General features: G+C 50.6%; 1 protein-coding gene across 17 annotated transcripts; it reads right to left on the reverse strand.

The window, feature by feature from the left end:
* Positions 1-1,746: 1,746 nt before the first annotated feature.
* Positions 1,747-20,957, reverse strand: ZNF384 (zinc finger protein 384). Of its 17 annotated transcripts, none has more exons than XM_082349808.1 (15): positions 20,751-20,957; positions 19,516-19,575; positions 15,165-15,231; positions 14,612-14,699; positions 14,051-14,102; positions 13,047-13,117; positions 12,521-12,758; positions 12,238-12,285; positions 11,701-12,034; positions 10,762-10,854; positions 7,028-7,252; positions 6,145-6,327; positions 4,601-4,679; positions 3,657-3,815; positions 1,747-3,091 (listed from the first exon to the last, which is right to left on the reverse strand). In XM_082349808.1, the coding sequence occupies exons 6-15, from the start codon at positions 13,110-13,112 to the stop codon at positions 2,702-2,704; spliced, it is 1,815 nt and encodes a 604-aa protein (XP_082205934.1). In that variant the 5' UTR covers positions 13,113-13,117; positions 14,051-14,102; positions 14,612-14,699; positions 15,165-15,231; positions 19,516-19,575; positions 20,751-20,957; the 3' UTR covers positions 1,747-2,701. The 17 variants fall into 17 exon arrangements, with proteins under 17 accessions (XP_082205934.1, XP_082205933.1, XP_082205930.1 ...); XM_082349807.1 differs by lacking the exon at positions 20,751-20,957 and adding an exon at positions 20,485-20,744; XM_082349804.1 differs by lacking the exon at positions 15,165-15,231.
* Between the last annotated feature and the right edge of the window lie 3,117 nt (positions 20,958-24,074).

The raw sequence follows: 24,074 nt of genomic DNA on the forward strand, positions 1-24,074 counted from the left end.
CGGATGGAAAGTCACCAAGTGCACGACAGGCCGCCACCACACCAGGCACGCAGAACTCAACGCCCAGAGCCGGAGAGTTTTGGAGATCATTGTCACCCCTAATCACGCGTTCTTAAGTATTAATGTCACATGGCAGGTTTTGGTTTTGGGGTTTTGTTTTGGTTTTTTTTTTGACTGTGCCGTGGCTTGTGGGTTGTTCCCCAACCACGGAGCGAAGCCACCAGGGAGTGAAGCCGGGTGGCGGCAGTGAGAGCCCAAAATCCTAACCACTAGGCCACCAGGGAACGCCCACATGGCAGGTTTTCAGTGAAACATTTCAGCCACGTAATTTAGCTCAAATATGTAAAAAAGGGCAAGGTGAAACCCCAGGTTTACTACTGAGCAGGTGGTAGATAGAGCGATAGAATCTAGAAGACGTCCCTCTAATTGCAAGCGGCAGGCCCTTGGATAATTTAATCTCCGTGCCTATTTCCTTCTCTATCAAATGCCTGGAACACTGCTTACTTCATAGGGTTGTTGCTGTTGAAGTGTGAGGGAACCCTTCAAAAGAGATGCTGGTTGTAATAATACCTGTGATGAAGGTAGGGCTCTCAATGTCAATTCAACAGTTGGTGAGAACAGGGGGAATAGTAGTAAATATGCAGGAAACTAACACACACTGCACGTTTGGTCACATGTGATACAGTCGTTAGCGTCACACCACAGACTGAGACTATCTTGGATGCCCACACGAGAGCCAGAGCCCTAAGCTAAGAGGTGTTACTCCATTGCCTATCCACACGCCACCAGCTAACGAGCGTGGCCGCCCAGCAGTCCCACACAGGATGGCCACGGTGTCAGACGTGGCAGCTTCGTCACGACTTCTTCAGTGCTTGAAGATTTTTAATTTTCAGAAAGGAATCTCGGAGGTGATCTAGCCCAATCCCTTCACTTAACAGCTGAAGCAGCATTGCGGCCGACACTGGTTGATGGGAGAGCCAGGGCGGAAGTCCAGGTTTCCCGCCCATGCTCTACCCCTCAGCACAACTGTCCTGTGTCGTTCTTCAATCCGGTTATGGGTTCCACCACGGGAAGCCTCTGGTTTTCGGTGCCACAGGATATGCCAGCTGGAACTAGCACTGAGCCCACGGATGCTCTGGCAGCAGCGCAGGTCCTTCCAGGAGGCCGTGCTTCCATTTCCTGGATCGGGAGAGCTTCGAGGCGTCTTGCCTAACACACGACTGAAACCCTGCTCTTACACCTTAGGCGACAGTCCTCACGGCAGGATTTGTATGTAGGAACCCTCATAAAGCAAGATTTCACTTCAGAAATTTCAAAGTTGTGCCCTTCTATGGCTAGGGATACACACACAGCCCCATCACACAGCATTCGTTCTTAGCGTTCGCACACTCTACCGTAAATCCTTAGTACTGGCCTTGAACGTCTCCCCAGATAGCTGTTTCCCATGCTTATACTCACATCAGTAGCTCCACTGCCTCTGATCCTTTTACACGAATTTATTTCTATACAAGGTTCTAAAAACACCCCTTGGTTTTGTACATAAGTTTTTCTTTTTTTCCTCATTTTAAATTACTTTATAACAACTGGTTTCCTGATTTTTTTTTCCATTTTCTCTTTTCTCTGAAATCTGCCATGATTTAAAAAAAAAAAAAAAAAAGACGAAAGGAAATAAAAATGCCATTGGCCAGAAGACAGGGTGGAGAAAAACAAAAGGGACAAAAATAAACAAAACATCAAATATGAAAATTCTCAGAGATAATGCATTTATAAACACAGAAATGGTTACAACAAAGATGGCCGTGATGAGTGGGTATATATATATTTATATATATATATTTATATATAAATCCGTGTCCGGCAACTGACCGTGGCACCTAGGGAGCTAAGTCCAGTCCTTGCATCTGCCCCGAACTCTCCCTTCTCTGCAGCCCCCTTATTGTGGGGTTTCATAAAGAACCCGCAGCTCCTTAGGGTGGGGACGGGGAGACTGAGCACAGGGCCTCGGCTGGCAGAGAGGGGGAGAGGCTCCAAGGAAAACCATAACCCACACTTCTAAGCCACCGTCGGCCATTTTGGGGATCTCCGGCCCCTTGGGGACCACATCTCGGCCCTCGCCCCTTTACAAATAAAGGGGGTCTGACCCGCCCCAGACCTCCCTCCAGCATCAGGTAGGAAGTGAGGTGAGATCATGAGGGGAAGAAAACGGCTCCCAGGGACAGGGGCACGGGAGGAACCTCTGTTCTTTCGCAGGCAAGAACAGAACAGGAGGCTGCTTGCATTTAGGGCTCCCTCCTCTGACGTCTGGGAGTGCCAGCCTCTAGTCCTCTGTCAGCCCGAGCTTGGAGGATTACGAGGGTGAGGAGAGAGTAAGTGCCCACGCTGGAAAAGTCTCTATGAGGTCATAGCAAACCCCTCCCCCGAGCACCAACCCCCAATGTTAAAAGCTACGCTTAGGCGGGAGGCTGCTGGATTATGCGGCCAGCTCAGTACTCCTCGGCCATTCAGGAGGGCTGACGTTCCTTCGGAAGAGGAGCTGAGACAATAAGGATGGTATCCTGTGAGAGAAGGCCATGCCTGAGGCCCAAGGAGATGGAGCCGTGGCCTGTCAAGGAAGAAGAGGACTTTTCCCACCAAGAGGAGCTGGAGAAAGAAGGGACCAGAGCCTCTTTCCCCTCTCCCCGGGGGACGGCAGCACAGGTCTCTACGAGCTGGCCAGGTGCTCTACCTGGATGGTGCTGGTGGTGACGGTGAGGCAGATGTCCTTGTGGTGCTCTGCCGTCTTATAGGGGGTCAGGTCGAAGGAGCACTGGGGCGGGGGATTGGGGTTGCTGTCCCCGCCACCCCCGCCCTGGGGGGCCGCCCCCGGGGACTGGAAGTGCGGAGGCTGTGGCGGCTGCTGCTGTGGCTGCTGCGAAGCCTGGGAGGCCTGGGCCTGGGCCTGGGCTTGAGCTTGAGCTTGAGCCTGCGCTTGGGCCTGGGCTTGAGCCTGGGCCTGGGCCTGGGCCACCGCCGCCGCCGCCGCCGCCGCCTGCACCTGCTGCTGGAGATCAGGAGGGTTGTGTTTGCGCATGTGCTTCATCAGGTACGTCTCCTGAGGGGGATGGAAGAGGGGTTGAGGGAAGGAAGAGAAGGCAGGAAGCTCCCTGTAACCAGCGCCCTGGGCTGTTACCTGGAACAGAACGACGCTTACACAGACAGAGGTGTTCTGGAGCCACGCGCGTTCTCCCCGTGAGCCGCTTCCAGTGCTCGCACCGGGTGGGCAAGGGGGGGACCTTTAGGGTAACCGTGGGCATTCAACTGGCACGGGGAAAGCTGTCACTTTCTCAAAGATCTCTGAATGGAACGACCTGACCACCTTCTTCTGGAGTCTAACGGAGAACATCTAATTGAAATCTCTCGTCTCTCACAATTTCAAGACGCTTTCTTTTGTCCTATGTCTAAGTAAAATGAAAAATCACTGCTGAGCAATCGCTATAGGCTTAAGGGACCAGGCATCCCCCAAATTCCTCAGCTCTGGGTCTTTTCAATTTCTGTTCTCTTTACTGATCCTGGCAAGTTGGAGCAAGGGATGGGGTGTATTCACTGCGGCAGCTCTTTACCAGAAAGGCGGGGTGAAGCCGCTTGCGGGGAAGGGGAGGGGGGCTCCGAGTGCTCACCGACGTGTACGCCCGGCTGCAGATGGTGCAGGTGTACACCTTGGCATGCTTCACTGTGTGCGTGGACAGGTGCACCTCCAGCGAGGTTGCGTCTGTGTACGCCCGGTGACAGTTGTGGCACTTGAAGGGTTTATCTTTGTTGTGCTGCCGCCTGTGGGACTGAGAAAATAAGGAGAAATCAGGATGGGTGCGTCAGACTCTGCCCTCCTGCCTCTTTGACCTTAATGGAAAGCCCTGGACTGGGTGCCAGGCCTCCTGGGTTCTCTTCCGTCCAAAGGCAACAGAAATTGCTTCAAATGAAACTTCAGACGCTACCAGCTAAGGGAAGCAGCATCCCGCAGGATCCTTCAAGTCAGGATGGTGGCTACACCTGGTCCCACTAGTCCGGTGGTTCTCACAGGGAGGCGTGGGGATTGCTAGGGAACACCAAGACCTTTTCGGGGGGCCCACAAGGTCAAAACTATTTTCAAAATAATAATAATAATAATAATAATAATAAGACACTGTTCGCCTTTTCACTCTCATTCTTTCATGACTATATAGAGATTACATGATGTGTAATATCGTAAAGACTGAACGCAGCAGATAAGAGACTCTCTCCATCTTCTAGTAAGCCAGACATTAGAGAAACGTGCATAAACATAAAGCAATGCCGTTCTTCTCACTAAACTTCTTTTTGCGGGAAGGGAGGTTAAGAGATATGTTATTTATGTTAATTACAATGGGGTTTGTTATTTTTAAACAAATTACTAAATAGTTTTTCAGTTTCATAATGTCTACGTAATTTGGTGTTACCCACATCAACGAAAGCTCTTTGGGCTCCCCCAGTGACTATTAAGAATGTAAAGCGTCCTGAAGAAGTTTGAGAACCACTGTACTAGTCAAACGGCACTGTGACCCCAAGTCTTAGAGTCAAGGCCTCGTGTGGAGGGTGGAACACCTACCTGCAGGTTGGAGAGCTGTGTGAAGGCTTTCTCGCAGCCCGGGTGTGCACATTTGTACGGCCTATCCCCGGTGTGGATTCTGCACGGGACGAGAGAAGAAGAAAGGGGAAGGACATCAGCAAGGCCGCTCAGGGACCAGCGCCTTAACAGGCCTCCTCTGGGAGCACAGGGTGGGCCTCCAGGAGACGCCGGCTCAGGCCAGCGGGCCCGACTGCTGCTCGCTGCCCGCAACACTCCGCTCAAGCTGGGCTCCTCTCTGCTGGGGGAGGGCCGGGGGCTTGGCAGCCAAGGCGCAGGGAGGCCACGATCTGGTAGCCAAGGCAGCTCCTACGGTCACCGGCTCTCACGAGAGTTCAGAAACGTGAGATAAAACACACGGCGAGAAAAAAGAAACACATAACACTTCTCCCTTGGCCCCCAACATACAGCCAGAAACTACCCCCTCAGCCTTATTAGCACCAGTCGCAGAGAAAGTTCTGGGGTCAAAGAAAAGCACAGAGTTATGTGAACTGTGAAGGGCGGCAGCAACGATGCTGGTGGAAGCTCCTTGGGGCTTTTCCCGGCTCGGCCCCTAACGGCAGGAAATGCCTAGTTTAGTACTGATCTGACCTCTTTCCAAACACTATAGGGCCCTCTGCTAAGACGAGCCAAGGACTTGAAGGTCGGCGGACCCCTGCTCCTCGGCAGGGACTTCAGAAGCATCTCTGTGACCAGGTGCTTTTCGAGATCCCGGGTATAAAATCCTGAAAACCTCGCAGGACACGTCTCCTTGTGAGGAAAGCCCGATTCCTCCTCTTCGAGAAGCAAGCTGTCGGACCACTTTAAGAGGGATCGCCACCTCCAGAAGCAGCCGGGAGAGGAGACCTGTGGCCAGCAGGGGTCTGGACTCCAGCTCAACTTGAGATCCCACTGAAGGAGACCATCAGCTCTTCCAGGAAGCAGGCTCACCTCCGAGCCACTCCAGATTCACAGGACAAAGTGCGCATCCTTACGGAGGGGGAGCATTTTCGCTTCATCTGCCAGTTCTCTGTGAATATTTACGCTGCGCTTTGCTCTCCTCTGTACTCCTGGAGCCTTGCTTGGTGCTGTAGGTGTCGCTGGGTTGGTGACCAGCTGAAATCTGATTATATCTCCCGTTCATAATCGGTGCCCTAAGCGCTAGAGGGAGGGTCTTCTCCAACCAAATGGCCCTGCTTTGGCATGGAGGAGAGAATCTTGCAGGATGTGTGCACAGGTGTCTCCAGGGAGGGAAACGAGGGAAGGAAACGTCGGCTCTGCTCCCAGTGAGTTTCCTCCTCCCTCGGATCAGGAAATGTCCCCCAGTCACTGTGTCTCCTCGGCGCTACTTCTGCCCCAGAAAGGCTCTCTGAGCGTCCACTTGTGTCTCCAGTCTTGCTTGGTCTTCCTCCCAGATGCCAGCCGTGCTCTCCTCCGGCCGGGTCTCTCCCCCGCCCCCCGCATGCGGGTTGCTGTGTGTGTCCGGGGCGGGGGTGGGGAGGGCATGCCAGCGGGGCGGGGGGCAGTAGCCCGCCGCTCTCCCTTACCGTGTGTGCTGCTGGAGGTGGGAGAGCTGGCGGAAGGCCTTCTGGCAGTACGAACAGTTGTAGGGCTTGGCCCCCGAGTGGATACGGAGGTGCTGGGCCAGGTAGGAGGTGTTGGCGAAGGTCTTGGAGCAGTGCGGGCACTTGTGGGGCTTGATGGTCTCCGTGTGCATCTTGGAGTGGATCCTGCCGGAGAGGAGAGGAGGGAAGGGGGGAGGAGGGAGCGGTTCGACACCACGGGCTCAGCTCTCCGCTGGGTGAAATGATGTTGCTTGACGGATGAGAGTACCCCTCCTCCCTCCCCCTCAAACCCACGCAGGCCTGGAGAGGCTCGTGAAGAGGACACCCACATCTAGGTTGCTGCTGATCTTAAGTCGGTGGCTAGAATGGCAGTGAGATGATGAAGAGCTGCACCCCTGGCTCCTGTAACCTCAAAGATTTCGGTCTCGTCAGCCCTCTGCTTTGTGCCAAGGTCACACACTCACCACAGACACCCCGCTTCCAAACAGTAATTTGAACAAAGACCAACACCGCCTGTTCCCCATGGACCTGAGGTTGAATGCACACCTTGGCTCTGAACTGAAGCATATAGTAAAAGCAGGGCCTGCTCTGCAGAAGACTTCCAAACACAGACACAGAGAGAAGCCACACAAATCGTTCCAGACTTTGGGACCGGAGAGCACAATTTTCCAGGCACCACCCCCAAGCTGCAGGGATATGTAGTTTAGTTTTCACAGACAGCAGTGGGAGAGAATCGAGGCTCCCAAAGGGCAGAGTTGAAAGGGACGAAAGAAAACATGTGGAGAAAAGAGGAGGCGTGGGCCACGTGGCCTCGGGGTGAGGGGTCCACGGCACGGAGTCAGGCGGAGACTGAGAGCAGCCTTACCGGGTGTGCTGCTGGAGGTGAGAGAGCTGGCGGAAGGACTTCTCACAGAAGTTACAACTGTAGGGCTTGGCCCCCGAGTGGATACGGATGTGCTGGGCCAGGTAGGAGCTGTTGGCGAACGTCTTGGAGCAGTGCGGGCACTTGTGGGGCTTGGTCTCGGTGTGTGACTTGGAGTGGATCTGCATCTCCGACTTCGAGTAGAACGTCAGGGAGCACATCCGGCACCTGGGCCAAGGGAGGGCAGCGGTTACGGCCCTGCCCACTGAGAGGGCGTTGCTGAACCCGCCCCGCCACTTCCAAAGATGCCAGCCTATCTGATCTCTCTTCTATTCCAGCGACAGCGCGAGGCCCTCGAGAGGAGGAGCTCTATTTTATCTCTCTTTACAGCCTGCACTTCTAATACAGCCCAACACAAGTATTTAATAAGTGATTGCTGAATGCCTGGACTCCCTAAGTGTGTACATAAACAAGAATTCAATCAGGTAAGACAGGAAAATCTCATTACAGGCCCTGGGCTGACATGGCTTTCACCAGACCAGGAATATCACCTAACTTCTGTCTTCCTTCTGCCTGTAACTTGACTTCAGACTTTTAAAGAACCCTTTTCCCCAGTCTCCCGTGGAGAAAGTACATCCCTCAGGTAATCCTCAAGCTCCTGAGGTGACAATGAGGACAAACTGACTAGATTTCTCAGAGGACTTTTCTGTCTCCTCAGATAATTGTCTTCTCTCACAGATTTTCTCCTTTTTGCCAGTGATTTCTAGAGGGATGAGGTGAAGAATTATCAGGATTCTGTGGAGGGGGCTTTCCCAAACCATATGTCTGGCCTCTGCTCTGTATCTGATGTCCCACCGACTCCCCCCAGCCCCCAGCCCCTTGGCAATCAAGTGAGAATTACTTCCGCAATGAGCCAACGTAACTGCTGGAGTGGGTTGTACCCCTCAAATATTAAGGAGAAAAAGACTGGCAAAATACTGAGCTTCCTTTCCTAGCACAATGCCAGCACTTCGGGTTGACAACGGTATCATCTGAATATACTTTCATGCACCATCTGAGCTGGTAATCCTTCTTCCTGCTCTGATACTGCCCAACAATATCAAATAAGGAGGCCTGTGGGCAAGATAAGTCACAACTATTCAGACTTCACTGGGCGAAAGCTATCTATATGTGAGCTGGAACCCTATCACTCAAACAACTCACCAGCACACAATGTGGGCTGGTAGCAAGGGCCGCAGCCTAGAAGCCAGGCAACTGGGGCAAGTCCCTCTTCTCTGGGTCCCCCCCAACTTCTCTAAGAGGGGCTTAGGATGGTGAAAGGTGACTTCTGCTTTTTTCCTGATCCCAAGAGAATATTCAGAGAATAACTGAGATGCAGACTAAAAAGAACTCTGAGCTCCTCAGAGAAGAAGAGACCACTGTTACTTGGGGGTATGGTTCCTGTATTAATGCTGCCATTAAAAATGCAATCATTGAGGCCCATTTCTAGTTCTCTAGTCACTTGATAATTCTGAAAGAAATCCCATTACCTGTTTACCAACCCCTGGCTGTTGTCTGGGATGCCCAACCACTGTGGGCGAGGGTGGGAGGTTCTGTTTACAGTTAGCAGGGTCCAAAGGACACAGCCAATGGAAGTCTGGACACCGGGGCTCTACTCAGGGTTCAGCTACAGGCTTGCTCATCAATCTAGACCTCAATTTTCTGCTCTGTAAAATGGAGAGATAAATAACCCCCCAAAAGGGCCAGCAAACACCCAGGATAGTCAATGGTAAGCCAAGCATTCTCTAACAATACAACTGCGTTAATGTTAGCAGCACCAGTGATGAATGAGCTCATGCTACTATATATTCCACTAAAACTGAGGTTAGAAAACTAGACACATTGTCACTTGGAGAGGAACTGCACTAGAGTTACAAAATAACTTCCCTCCACTAAGATTTCTCAGACAGGTGGAATGATTTTAGCTCAAACAAAACCTCATTAGTTTGCCTGTGAATGCTGAACACATAACTGCACCCCTTAACCTGAAATTAATTATAGAAGAGAAAATAACCCTCTTCTTCAAAGTTTTCAACTAGGGAAGAATCTGCAAAACTTAAACTCATCAATAATGGACTGGCAACAAAATGAGCTGTCTCCAGAGGTATGAGTATAATAAGGATAATCATAACAACAACATAATAATAACGGTAGTAATAGTTGCCACCTGTTGTTGTGCCTGATACTGCCGGGCTCCAATGAGGTCCTTTTAAACACATTGTTTCCGCTCCTTAAAACCACCTGACAAGTGCTATCCCTGTTCTACAGAAAGGAGCACCAAGGCTCAGAAAGGTAAAGCAATCTGCCAAAGGGCGAAGAGTGATTCATTCTCACCTAACCTTAAGACTCCTCACACTAGAGGTATCCAGGGGGAAGCTGGACCATCCTATCATCTGCCAGAAATGTTTAAACACTAAAACTACAGAGAAGCCAAGTAAGTACAAGCCTAATGCAAGGTGTCAGGTGCCGGGAAAGAAACCCGATTAGGAGAGCTGTGGCCGTGGGCAGCGGCCGTGTCGCTCGGCGCACAGCTCCAGGGGGCACCACTCACACCCGACACCACAAGGGCGCTCCCTTGGAGGCATGCAAGGCAATGGCCTTGGTTACAGTAACCGCTTTGAATTGAATTATCAACCCTTTTTTCCCTAAGATGTTCAAAAACACTTTCAGATACTCTGATTTTCCCTCAGAACATTTCCACAGGATAGATGAGGGCCACGATTGGTCTTCAAATTTTACTAGAAATAAGTTGACTTGCCCAGAGAAAAAGAACCCAGTTCCCCCAATACCCAGTCAAATGCCACAGACCACAGGAATGGATGTGGTTGACCCACACCCGCATCAAAACAGGGATTCTTCGTGATTAAAAAATTCCTTTAGAGCCTCAGAGTTCTGAGTTTCTGAAGAAATTCCATTTACCTATAACATCATCAGTCCCCCTTAAATTCAGAGTTCTCTTTAGTCACCTGGAGGTAGTGTGTGGGAAATCCTATCAGGGCTGCCCTCCAGTTGTATATTCACATTTCTGTGCACATGCACAGTGTGGGAAGTCCAGAAATAGCTTTCATGTGGGTCCGGAAGACAGAGAGAGAGAACCCTCGGCAGAACCAGATGGCGCTGATCCATGTGAAGGGCCCTACAGAGTGTCGGGGGGCCCTCCCCCGGATCCTGCAACAACCGGTCTTGTTCAGGTGTAGCTCCATGTCACAATGACCTCACTTTAAGCCAACACATAGAAACCCAAATTTCTACAAAATAAATTTAAAAGGGATTTTCATTTTATGGAATGATACCTTTAAATGAACCAAACTTGTCAAGTACCGTTATAATATGATATGATGTAAACATTGTTCAGGAACACTTTTACTGTGTAAAGTGGGGTACACCTGTAATAATAAAGCTGCAGTGAACTTTCAGATTATGAGCTGGAATTCTGCAGTGCTCAATACTTTCTGCATAGCAACACTCCCCTCATTTTGACTTACAAAGACGGATTTAAACGCTCTGAACTCTCCATGGTAGAAGTGTACAACACATAAAAGTAAATGCTAAATGATGACTATTTCTCATCTCTTTCGAAGTTCCCAACATTTCAAATCTCATTTGATATATACTCCCAACAACTGGGAGGCATAAACAGAATTCTCCCCATTTTACAGATGAGGAAACTGAGGCCCAGAGAGGGGAAAAGGACTTGCCCAGGGTCACACAGCAAGTTCGTGGTGGAGCCGGGAACTGAATCCATGAGCCCAAGGCTCTGTCCATTTCCTGTGCCGCAGTTCCCTTCGCTCCTAAAATGGGAACAACATTGCCCATCTCGGTACACTAAGGACAGACCCAGTCTCCCAGCCATGCACATCTACCCCTGTCTGCGTCAAAGCTGTGACGGTGGTTATTCCACTCTGTACACTGGAACCAGACTCCCCAAACCCACTAGGGCCCTTGACGGTTCTCAAAGGGATTAAAAGATTTCCACCTTTCAAAGGGCAGGGAGTTTAGATATGTAATTATTTTTGTATAGTACCACATGCAAATATGCTTATAATGCTTTTTGGCAATGGACGACTTAAAGGAAGTGGAGGATCAAAAGAACTTCCATGAATGAGAAAGTGAGCAAACAGCCATTTCACAAGCATATATTCCACAGGGGGGAAGGGGAGGTATCCTATTCGTTCCACCTTTTTATACAGACCCCTCCCATCATCCCAACCATGCAGGGTCAGGCAGGCTCAATGCTCAAATACGGCCCAAGAACCAATGGATAGCACACCGGTTAAGGTTAGGGGCTTACCAGAAATGTTTCTTGGAAAAATAGGAATGGAAAATGTAGAAACCAAAAAGGAGCTGGAGACAAGAGTCTCAAACCCAGTCTAAAGCCTCATTACAAGAAAGAAATTCCATTACATCACCCCAAAATAAGTCAATGCTGAAGACCTCAAAAAAGGAAGGGGTGAAATGGGTCTGCATCCTGGGGAAGAGGAGCCAGAGAAGGGCCAGAAGCTCCACCTTCCTACCCCTCAACAGAACACCTGACATGCACGTGGATCTGAGGTGGAAGCTGCCAGAGCGCGGAGCCCCGTGGGGGCAGGGAAGCTGAGAGAGCCGCGCCCCATCCTGCCCCCGGCTCTGATCCTTACCTGTAGGTCTTGCCGTCTTTCTGATGGTCATCGTCATCCTCAGGGGAGAGGACGTAAGGGTCGTTCATCTCGGGCAGCCCCGATTCCAGCATCCGCTTCTTCTTTCGGCCCCGGGGGGGCTTAGCGGCCACAGTGCCACCGCCACCGCCGCCGCCGCCTCCTTCCTCTGTTAGGGTCGATGCTACCTTCTTAGAGAGGTCAGGGACCACCTGCAGGGCTTGTGAGCCAGGGGGAAGAGCTGAGACAATCATGGGAGCCGAAATGGGGAAGGTCTGAGCTGACGAGGCTGTGGTCACGAGGGAGCCTGAGGGGGATGTGATAACCAAGCCGGGACCTAGGATTGTGAGAAAAAGGAGATGGTGTCACGTTGCCCAGCCCTGATCCTAGTCCTACGTCATTCTCCCCAGATCATTGTCTACTTAACCCCTCACCACCGCCCCCCCCGCCCAGAGTATACAGGAAACCCCAAACCCTGTAGAAAAAAAATGGTCTCCTAACCCCTGTCCCCACCCCGCCCCCGGTAACAGTGAGATTTACCCCTTGATTGACTCCCTTCTCTTCTCCACCTCTGAGAACAGGAGACTCCTTGATTCAGAGAAGGAAAGAATGTCACCTCCTCAAAGGCAGGGACCGCATCTTCTACTTCTTTGTATCGCCCACAATGCCTAGCGCATTGCTAGGCACACAGTAGGCACTTAATAAAAATCTGATTGAGTAATCAAACACATATCCCACTCCCCATGTCCTTGGCGCCCTCCAGCCTGGGGTACTGATCATGGAAGATCAACACCTCAGATTGGAGAAGAGCGAGGGTGCTCACCAGCGGTCATCAGTCCTGTCGACGGCACAGGGACCACCGTGATATTCTGGGTGACGGATGCCTGGCTGTGCGGGGTCAGCTGGTCTGACTTGGACTCCGTGTCCATGCTGATGCCCGAGGGCAGGGACACCGAGGCAGGCACTGTCAGCAAGGTGGGGTAGTGGGGCGGAGCCAGCCCACAGCCCTTCTCTGGCAACAGCTGATCCTTCATCTTGTTGATGAACATCGTGTTCTCGATCTGAAAGGAAAGGAACGGGACAGCGGCCTCTGAGGGAGAGTCCCGAGTCGGTCCGCTCCCTCGGCACCTCGCGCTGTCCGTCCTCTGTGGGGATCACAAGGCGGGTGGTTAATGTCTGTGCTTCCAGAGAGAGGCTGAACAGAAACCCTGTGTAATTCTCAATGATAGGGGGCCTGGCGAAACAGCATGGGATTTATCTTGCTTCAGTGTCCACGGTAATAGAACCTGCTACTCAGAGCTGAAAAAAGTACACAGTGGAGCAGGAGCAAAAAACCAAACACCACCTACCTGTCCTGAGACCGTGGGGATGGAAGGCCAGAAGTACGGGTTAGAATTGAAGTGAGATTCTTCCATTCTACCTGAAGAAGGAAACGAGACCACATCACACTCAGGAATAATCTGAAGCAGCTGAGCAATGGGGAAGGGGCGCTGAGGCGCTCCTGGTCTCTTCCCACAGGGCTGGGAATGAGTAGTCAAGACCTCAGGATCTAGCATATTAGTCCCTTTGGTCAGAGCCACTCACCACTATATCCCCATCCAACAGAGGCTATCCCAGTTCAGATGCTGGTGAAAGAACTTACACACATCTCATTTACCCACACAATGTTTCCTGTACCCCAAATAAACAGAATTGGTATTTCTTTCTTTTGCTGACAAAAAGAGAAATTGAAGTCATGAGAGAGGAAGGCATGGGCCCAAGGCCCACACAAAGCAGATCACCGGTCGGCTTGAAAACAGCCAGGGTACCTATCATTGTTCCTCTCAAATCCATCTTCCTTGAAATAAAAAATTTCAAGGGTTCCAACTGACATGTCTATAGTTCCCTGTAGCCTGAAAAGGTTCTAGGCCAGAATACAAAATGCCCAAGAGAATTAAAGAATGAAATTGGCGAGAATCAGAATCAAGGTCTTTGGGGTACCAGATGATATCAGGGGCCCACGCCCCATGGATCCCACCAAGGTCTAAGAACATCTGTGATGCTGCACTGGGTACCACACACACTGGACTGAGCAGTAAGAACCTAGGAGTTACCAGTTTTAAAAGGGGTTCTAGGGAATTTCCTGGCGGTCCAGTGGTCAGGACTCTGCGCTTTCACTGCCGAGGGCTCGGGTTCAATCCCTGGTCGGGGAACGAAGATCCCGCAAGCCACATGGCACGGCCAAAAAAAAAAGGGGGACTGTTTCTAACACCAGCACCCCAGATCTCCGCCTAAAGGGATTTAGAACAGGGACAATGGTGGGTCAGAACAGACACACATTACCAGACTCCTCTGTAGTTCTCAAACACTATACCTCTAAGAGCTCAAGTTCTCCTCTGTACGCGGATGACAAGTAAGCTTAAAACCTGGGGAGGGAAGAATAAGAAGCGAGAAAAGGAATCCCTCAGAATCATGTTGCAAGTCACAGATGGGTCCGGAACCCAGGCATCCCACCACTCATTTTCATACTCTGATCGCTTCTCCTAACGAGGCTTAATTGCAGGCTATTGGTCCAGGGTAGCTTCCCAAAAGCCTGGACCAGGAGAGATCCAGGCTGGCAGAAGGCAGGTGAAGCGGGAGGAGGAGACCGGTGGGAAGGGGAAGTGGGGGGGGGGGGGGAATAAACATTAACACCGCGGTGGCGGTGCTGCTCTGGGCCAAGAGCGGCCAAGCTCCAGGAGGGGCAGAAGGGCCCACAGGACGCTGTCACTTGTAGCCTGGTCACACACATGGCCCCACTGAGGACATGCTGGAGGCGGACACCAGGGATTCTAAGAGATGGGTGGGGAGACTGGGCAGAGAAACTGGGTCTCAAGCAGTGACTAAGGAAACCAGGAAAGTTCTTCAGCAAAGGAGGTGAAGCAAAAGATCTCACTCTAAATGTAACGGTGTTCCTGGTCCTTCTCCAGAAGTCTCATCACATTTTTTGCTCTATTGAACAACACTCTGAATTTTCATAAAACCTATAAAGGGAAGCAGAACTGAATTTCAGCCTATTTTTCCCCAAAAGTAGCAAAGTAGACTAGCAAATCTGTGGCTACCACAGCTTCACACAAATGAGACTCAACTTTAAATGCCCTGAGGGTCAGGCACAGACAAATCCTGCTCCCCGAGTTATAAATGCAATAAAACGAGACACTCTCCACACAGGTGCCACCCAGTCCCCTGCCAGCTTTATAAAGGGCCTTGAGCCTCAGGCCGTCCGTGGGCAATGTACATTGAGAAACAGTGAGATCACAGTGTAAGGGGACCCGATCTTGCCCAGCTTTGGGGGAGGCGGGGGCCACATCTTGAACTGCCCCCAGGCTCTAACACAGGACCCATCACCCAGTAGGCAATTCCATACTTGGTGAACCGAGTGGCAGCAGACTACGCATACAGACCCTGAAAGCCAAGCCAAGGGCTCCGACAGCCCCCATCCCTCTAACCTTCTAGCTGAGAGGCATGAAATCGACAAGGGTGGCGGCTGTGGTGGAAATGCAGTAGAGAATCAGGCTGGAGAGTAAAGGAAAGGAGGATCTAATCATAATATCCCCCTAAAGAGACAAGGAAGTGAACGCATTACGGATGTGAAAATTTAGGAGGGAGGAAGTGAGAGCCTGAAAATAAGGCTGTCCTCAGGATTCTGGCGAACAGGGCTCCTCCCCATGCCCAAACTACATCCACTCTTAGTGTCCTGCCAGGGGCTCAGGGGAAGCAGTTTCTGAGTCAAACATGGCCTGTAGGTTGTTACAGAGGGGCACGAAGTGACTTGGAGGACAATATCACCACCACCATTAGCATCTATTAAGAGCCCACTGCGTTCAAGGTACTGTTCTGAGCACTTTACAACCACCACACCATTTAATCCCACAACAATTCTATGAAGCAGGATAGTGCAATCCCTATTTTTCTTTTTTCTTTCTCTTCAAAAAACATTTTACTGAAATATAGTTGATTTATAATGTTGTGTTACCCATTTTTCAAATGAGGAAACTGGAGGCAAACAGTGAATAGCAGAGCAGGGACCTGAACCCAGGACCAAAGTCAAGCTAGGAAAGGGTCCTACAAGAGACCAACTTAAGTACATGCTCTCTGATGCTGGGGCTTCATTCACAAATCAAAATTTAGACTATTTCCAGAAATGGACTATATACTTTTCAGGTAGTTCTCAATAAATGCTTTCAACAATGAAGTTTTCAGGGAATTCCCTGGTGGTCCGGTGGTTAGGATTCCACACTTTCACTGCCAAGGACCCAGGTTCAATCCCTGGTCAGGGAACTAATATCCCACAAGCCACAGCATGGCTGCCAAAAAAAAAAGCAAACACCAAAAACGACGTTTTCAATGACAGCAAAATGCAGTGAAAGATGGTATTCTCTGTCCACATCCAGTGAAACCTCACCTGGCCACCAAGAAAACTGATTTTAGAATGATGGGGTCTGAATTAAAAGGCCAGACTGTCTGGAAGGGGTAAATAGAAGAAAAGGCCCCTCCACCCCTCTGGATACCCAGTCTCTCACTCTGCTTTGGTTCTTAAAAGAACAAAGCTGAAGATCAGAACCACAGCTGCTCCTAGGACAAAATGATAAACGTGTCTGTGGGCTCCTGATAAATACGTCAGCCCAAAAGGGGGGTGCACGGGGAGCCCTGCTTGCCCAACTGGAAGCAATATCTGCCTGCAGGATGACACCGGAAAAAGGGTCAACACTGTTCTGATGCCAGAATGTGATGTAAATGGCGCCCCCTGGGGTTGTGTCACAGGGTGCCCTGGCGCCAGCTCACTGAAATACCTGCCAACCGTTGTTTTACCACTTCTCCTTTCAACTCTCTATCACGCATGGAGGAACGCCCACCAAACCATCCTGACATCCAGGTACGCCCATATGAACATTCTTAAAACCCGAAGAAAGTAACGATATTACAGGGAAACTTCATCTCTAAACAGAGCGCCAGTTTTCTTTTGTTTGTTTGTTTTGTATTTTGGCCACGCCGCATATCTTGCGGGATGTCAGTTCCCCGACCAGGGATAGAACCCAGACCACGGCAGTGACAATACCGAATCCTAACCACTAGGCCACCAGGAAATTCCCCACAGAGCATCAGTTTTGATGATTATGCCAACACATTAAAAACAAACCAGAAGGGGTTTACCCTAGACTGGGAAGGAAGAGGCAGGCTTCTATTATAGCCCCAAAACTCAGGAAAGAAGGAAAAACACAGTAGATGGAAAGATTTTGTTGGCAGATTGAAAATCTGGGTTCTAATTCCAACTTTACTACCGCACCATGCCTCCGCTGTTCTCCAATAAGAAGAGGCGTTTACTATAATTAAGTTGGACAGCACTTTCCTTTCAAGAGGTTCAGGAACTACATACTCCTTTTCCAATCTCTAAAGAAACCTTGGAAGACTGAGAAGGTGAAGAAAAAAGACAATATTAAGTTACGTCCATGAAACACATAGGAGGACTTGAACTCTTGCACCAGAGCTTTGTCCATCTGTCCATCCTTCCTCAGTGCTACCAGCCGTCCAGGGATAAAGACATCACTGCCTCCAGCATTGCAGTTTTCGTAGAAGTGCTGAAGACCACCACTTCTTTCCCGGTACTTACAATTTTTACATTATTTTCCCCCAAGGTAAAGCATGATTTTCTTTTCTCAAGAAAATAACATTCTCTCACACAACCAACCTTTAGGAAATCACGAAATACACCAACCCAATTTAGTCGCCAGAGGATGGACCAAGGAATCAAGGCTTCCAGAATCTAGGTTTAGGCCCTACATCAGTAAATGACTCTGAGTAATTTACGACTCTCCTAAATTTCTACTTGGGTAGAGGATGGAAGAGTATAAAACCCCTAAAACAAATTCATAAGGCACATGGAATTGAGATGGAGACAACACACAGAAGAAAAAGAATAAAATGCTCAAAGTACTCCTGAGGAGAGTTAGAGAAACACTTCCATGTGATGAGAACTATTAGTGACAATTAGTAGAAATTACATAGAGACCACATAATTATAAATGAACTACCCAAAAGTATCAGATCTATAGCCCCCAGCTTACTAATCACCAACTAGAAGCACTAACAAGAAAGAGAAATGCAAAGAACAATCAACTCAAATTCAACTACAGAAAGAACTCGAGGGGCTTCCCTGGTGGCGCAGTGGTTAAGAATCCACCTGCCAATGCAGGGGACACGGGTTCGAGCCCTGGTCTGGGAAGATCCCACATGCCGCGGAGCAGCTAGGCCCGTGCGCCACAACTGCTGAGCCTGCGCTCTAGAGCCCACGAGCCACAACTACTGAGCCCGCGTGCCACAACTACTGAAGCCCGCGTGCCTCGAGCCCGTGCTCCACAACAAGAGAAGCCACCGCAATGAGAAGCCCGCGCACCGCAACGAAGAGTAGCCCGCGCTCGCCGCAACTAGAGAAAGCCCGCGCGCAGCAACGAAGACCCAACAGTCAAAACTAAAAAAATGAATTAATTAAAAAAAAGAAAAAAGGAAAAGAACTTGACACGTGGATCTCAGACACTCTATTGAGAAAAACTGTTCCAAAATGCACAACTGCAGAAAGATTGCAATATTAGCTAAGGACTTGAATTGAGGAAACACACAGGACCATTTTTCCTCAGTTAGGAAACAAATCTTTTTCTCAGGTCCTAAGGGCATTCAAGAAGGGCCATCCCAATAGGATCTGGGGACTTCCTACTGTGAACTCCCCCAAGTACAAAATAACTGAGAACAGGTTTATCCCAATTCTATTGGGAAAGACCATCACACCATGCCCAAAGAGACCAACAGGACCACTACCACCACAAAGCTGGCAACCTGAGCCAGCACCTTCTACCCTGGGCACCACTGGACCACTGTACCTGCACCCTGCAGGAAGAACGCCATAGTGGTTCCCCTTGCCCTGCCCATTCCACTGTTAACTGACGGATCTGTGCATTGTGAGGCAGGAAAGAAAAAACAAACCAAAAAAAAAAAAGTCTGGAGAAGAGGGAATATGCACCTAATATTTAATCACCAACTTGGCTCAGAAACCTATGGGGAATAAATTTTATAAACCAGCCTGGAATTGGTTCTCAGAAGACACCTCTAAGATTATAAGCTCTGAACTCAAACTCTTTTGGGTTGATATATTGTCATTTTCAGGCAATCTAAAACTCAATCACCATCAAACCTCATATTTTGAATTCTTCCAGAGCTACTTCTGGAGTCTACTCCATACAGTTTTATCCATTTTACTTCAAACTACCCACGAATCAGTTTTTTCCCCCCAAACTTCACCCTGTCACGTCAAATTCAAATAACACCACGCCACGGATTCTAATCACTCACCAGATCCACTCTAAACACTGATGCAACGTTAAGGATACAAACTCCACTCTAAACTCAGTTCTGCTTGTTCCAAACATGGGAAAGCAATTCCATTAGCTATGCCACAAAGGCTACACTGGCAACTAGGGCCCATTTATCTCCAAAGCAGAATAAATTTCTCCTTTGGACACAATGCAACACTGCTTAGTGAGTTCACTTGAGCATTTCACAACTCATTCTTGTTGAGTACTGGTGGGAATGGAAGGTGATGGGGTACAGTGCCAACTTTCTGCACAAAACTTCCTGGGTATCCTCAAGAGATAATACGAAGAGGCTGATTTTTCTCCCACAGCAAACACCAGTATTACAATTGCTATTACTTTAACAATTCTGTGACGCTGTCCGCAAAAGGGCCATTTGATTATGACCCCTTCGCCCCCCAAAACTGGAAAAGTCATTAACCCCAAATTGTCTTACCCTCTCTCTCTCTTCCTCCTGCCGTCTTATTCCTTGTCCTTTCCAGGGCTCCTGAACTTTCTGTAAACAAATTGTCTGGGTTACAGGGGCCGGTAAGGGTGCAGCCACCGGAGAACTGTGGAGAACCTCAGGAATTCTTTGACCATCAGCACTCAGTCCAGAAGGCAGGCGGACCCCCGACCAACAATCCAAAGATGCAAGGATAGAACAACAGGAGTGCAGGGCCACCCCCTATGTGGATACAAGGGAAATACATCCAATTCCCAGTAACTAAGATGAACTCTACCACCAGTGCGTGGGGTCCAACCCTGGGCTCAGACACTGGTTCTTCTTGGTCTCCCGGGGCCGCAGGTAACCGGAGGCGGGGGCGGGGGGGGGGGTGTGGGGATGGTTAGAGAACAGAAGAGCTGGAAGAAGAGAAGCGTCCCTGCCTCTCAAGGACTGGCTCAGAAGGCAAAGCTGAGGACCCGGGGGGGGATGCACAAGCCCTTGTGTCAGGCACAGTGCCAGTTCAGGCCCAGGCACTTCCTCTGGCCTCCCCCGCCCCCCCGCGAGGACTTCGCCCCTGCCTACCCAAGGCCCTGCGCCAAGAAGTACCTCCCTCAGCCTGCACAGTGGTCTAGCTACTGGAGACCCCGGCTGTCCCCCAAACACCTTCGCTGCCCTGAGACAGCCCCTGGGCGCCTTCTCCTGAGGTCGCCCACCACCCCTTCCTCTAAGACCCTTCTTTGGGACGCCCCTCCTTCCTCTCCAGGGAGCTGAACTCTGCCACCCACCAGACAGACACCCGCCCCCTAAACACCCCCATTCCTCCCCATCGCCCGCTCCTCCACAACCACTTCCGGTTCCGGGACGGACACACGTACAGTCCCATCGTGGACCCCCCCTTCCCCGCCCCCCCCAAGGAAAAGGGGAGGGGGAAGGAGCAGAGAGCTCGGCGCGCGCCGGCTGCAGCGGCGCGAGACTCACCCGGCGGCGACGGCTGCGGCGGCGCCAGAGCCGGAGCCAGAGAGCGGGAGGGGCGGCGTTTGCTGGGAAGGAGGGAGCCGAGTGCGGTGGGAGGACCCGGAGGGGGCGAGGGGAGGGGGAGAGCGCCAGGCGAGCGCGCGGGCACGCACTTTAGGCGCGAGACAGACCCACACACTCACACGCACGGATCGTGCGCGAGACACCCGCAGGGCGGGGGCGCGAGGCAGTGGGTGGCCCCCTCCCTCCCTCCCTCCCCTAACACTCACCCGGAAGTGGTGCCGCAGCTCGTGCTCCCGAGAACCCCGATTCCTCCACGCCCCCTCCCTCCCTCCCTCCCCCCACTGGTTCGGAGTTGAGCCGCGGCTGAGAGAAGGCGGGAGCGCCGGAAACGAAAAGGGGGGAGGGAGGGAAATAGCAATGTTGGGGGGGCGGCAATGGGGAAAGGGGGGGAAAATGCAAAGGTCGAGTCACTTCCGGGAGCGGCTAGAGCACATCCGGCGCGGCTAGTGCTCAAGCATACTCAGGGCGGAAGTTACGATAAGTAGGGGCGGAAGTAGCTTCTGCCCGGGGACGCGGTAGACCCTCCAGGGATGTGACGCCACAGCGGAAGTGAAGGTGGGTTCTGCTAAGGGCAGGAGCCGAACCGTCACGACAGCGGTTCCGGGCTTCCGGAAGGGACTTCGGAGGAAGTGGGAGGGTGGGAACGCGACAGGTTCATGAATTATGCATCAAGGTACGAGGGGCGGTATGGATTCTTAAAAGACGGGTCCTGGTTCCCTTCCCCCAAGGGGCGATAGGCAGACGTAGGGAGTTACCGTTCTTTTTTCTTATATACTCTCAAGAATGTCTCAATGCTTTGAATATGAAAGAAAGGAAAAGGATGTGTCAGTAGTTTTCTGAGGTCCCTCCTTAGGCCCAAAGCGTAACTAATAACCCCTCCCAGGCCTCAGAATCCGACCCCTGCCTAACCACACCCCTTACTCTCTTTGCTTTGGTCTCTTAAGTTCTTGTGGCCCTCTCCTACTCACCCGGCTTTACTTTTAAACATAGCACTCACTTCTACCTGATTCTATATTGTTGGATGTCCTCCTCTTCTCACTGGAATATCGGCCCCACGAGGGCAAGGACTCTGAATTGTTCGCTGCTGTATCCTCAGAGCCTGGCACTTAGTAAGCAGTTGGTAAACGTTTGTTGCATCGATGAACAATTAATGTGAACTCTTTCAGGAAGCCTTCCTTGATTGCTCCAACGGTCTCGTTCTCCGAATTTCCACAGCATGTAGTCCGTACTTTTTTTTTGTTGTTGTTGCTGTTTTAACTGTTACATATATGTGACTCTTCAGCAAGTTTGTCAGCAACTCGGGAGAAACTATCTCATACATGGTACCCTCCCACTGCTTTGCTGAGCACACAGTAGATGCTAAATAAATACATGCTATTTGAGTAAATGAATGCTGCCACCAGCCTGTCCCAGATCTGACCAGAATCCCTCTGGGCTCAGCTCTATTTTGAGTGAAACAGAATCAAAGTGCCTCCTATTAACAGTAATAGTTCCTTGCTTAGAGATTAAAATAACCCGGATAGGAATAACTGTAATGCCAAATTTTGCATATAATGAACATAAGACTCTGAAGACTTAAGTGGTTTTTCCCAAGGTCACAGCTTCCCCAGGAAGTAGCAAAAGACACCTAAAAATAAAAATTCCAATTAAATGTTTAAATAGAAGATATGTATTTGTAATTGTATCTTTTTAAAAGCGTCCGCTCTCTTTATCACATTTTGGGACTCTGTAACCTGTCCGTGTCAACCCAATAGTGACAGTTGGCAGGATAAGGGTCTTAAGGGCTCAGATGTGACCAGACGTAGTTGCTGTATGGGTTAGAGATCGATGATTTGAGAAACCTTGACTTTGGGGGCAGAGATCGAAAAGTGGGAGCAAAATGGTGGTAATCACTGTAAGTCCTGGTTCTCTTTCTGTTCTTCTCCTATGTACAATAACTGGCACCCCCCGGGGCCTCGGTGTCTCCAGTTGTCAACCCTGCTGCTGCCCTTGCTAGAAGAAGCAAGTTTTAGTGCTTTGAACTCCTTAGAGAAAAGCTTTAGAGAGATAAATGTGGGGCGTAGGGGGAGGAGGGCTGTTAATTTTAGCCTGGGGTTTTCCAGCTGGCACACTGTTTCCATCTTGAATCACTTCCACACCCTGAGCTCTGCCTGGGAGATCCCTCCTCCTGGGGGCTTCCCCACTCCCTGGTTTGGTCTGAGCCACAATGGTAAGCATTCCAGAAAAATGCTTAAGAGAAGCCTGGCTTAGTCATTTGATGCACAGCTCAGGAGGCAAAGAAAGCACAGAGATGAGAGATGCTGGTGCCGGTAGTGATGGGTGGACTCCAAGAAGCAAAGGGGTAGTATGGCCACTGTTTGTGTTCTTGGTCTGTGACTAAGCAGTGACTCTGCTTTGCCACTTGGAGCCTCCTGAGGACCTCCCGAGGCCCCATAGTTTCAGTTTCAACTCTACATGAGATAAAGTTAGGATCCTTCCCCAGGGCCTCCTGACTCTTCCTGGTTAGCATTAACAGTGGGATTTAGTTTGGGATCATTCCTTTAGGACAACTCAGAACACTCGGACGTCTTTCTCCTCTGTCTCTCCCTGCCATCTGACTTTCCATGGGGAAGGAGGGCATTTAGGGAGAAGGAACAGGTAAGAATTTCCTGTGTCTTGCTGGTATATTTTAATTTATTTAAATTTAGAGAAACAGCAGTCTAATCAGGAGATAATTAATTCCCTCTTCATTAGGGACCTTCATGTGTGCCTTTTGCATATGGATGAGCCTTGGGGTCACACTGTCCCTCTGAAGAGGAAGGTGATAAGAGACATGTGCTGTCCGGGCACTTCAGCTCTTCCCCTTCTGTGCCTCCTCTTCCCCCCAACCCCCACCTGACAAGGACTAGATTCCTGTGGGGAAGGAAGGGAAAGGTTAATGAGGCTTCCTCTCCCGTCATCCTCCTCCCCCTCCTCCTCCTCCTCCTCCCTCTCCTCCTCCTCCTCCTCCTCAGGTCCTTCCCTCACTGCCCCCAGCCCATCCCAGCAGCACCTCTTCCTGCACCCTCAGGTCTCATCCAGCCCTCTCCCTTCCACCAGCTTCGGGCTGGGGTCTCTTCAGGTCCCACTGGGTTGACTCTGAGCCCGCCTCAGCAGCATGTTTGCCTCGCACCTCTGCTTTTAGCTGGTTCATCACTCCTTGGCCCGGATCTGCTTCTTTCTTCTTTTTCTTAGGGAGTCTGATGACCCGAACCCACATACTGCTCTGATCCTGAGAAATACACTCCCTCCACCTCGCTCACCGTTGTGTGCTTCGTGGACTTAGCCACACTTCACTTGAGTACACAGTAAAGCGCCCCAACCCCTAAAGCACCCACCTACAGATACGTAGACATTCCTGATTCTAGCTGCAAAAATAAATACATGGAGGCCAACACAGGCCAGGGCAGCCCCCCCTCTTGCACGTGACCGTCTCCTCTCCTCCCTGGAGCGCCCCCATTGCCAGGGAGCAAGTGGGGCACAGATGGGGGTGGGGGGAGAAATGGGACCTG

This window comes from Balaenoptera borealis (genome assembly GCF_965194805.1).
Source record: "Balaenoptera borealis genome assembly, chromosome: 13".
Classification (NCBI taxonomy): Eukaryota; Metazoa; Chordata; class Mammalia; order Artiodactyla; family Balaenopteridae; genus Balaenoptera; species Balaenoptera borealis.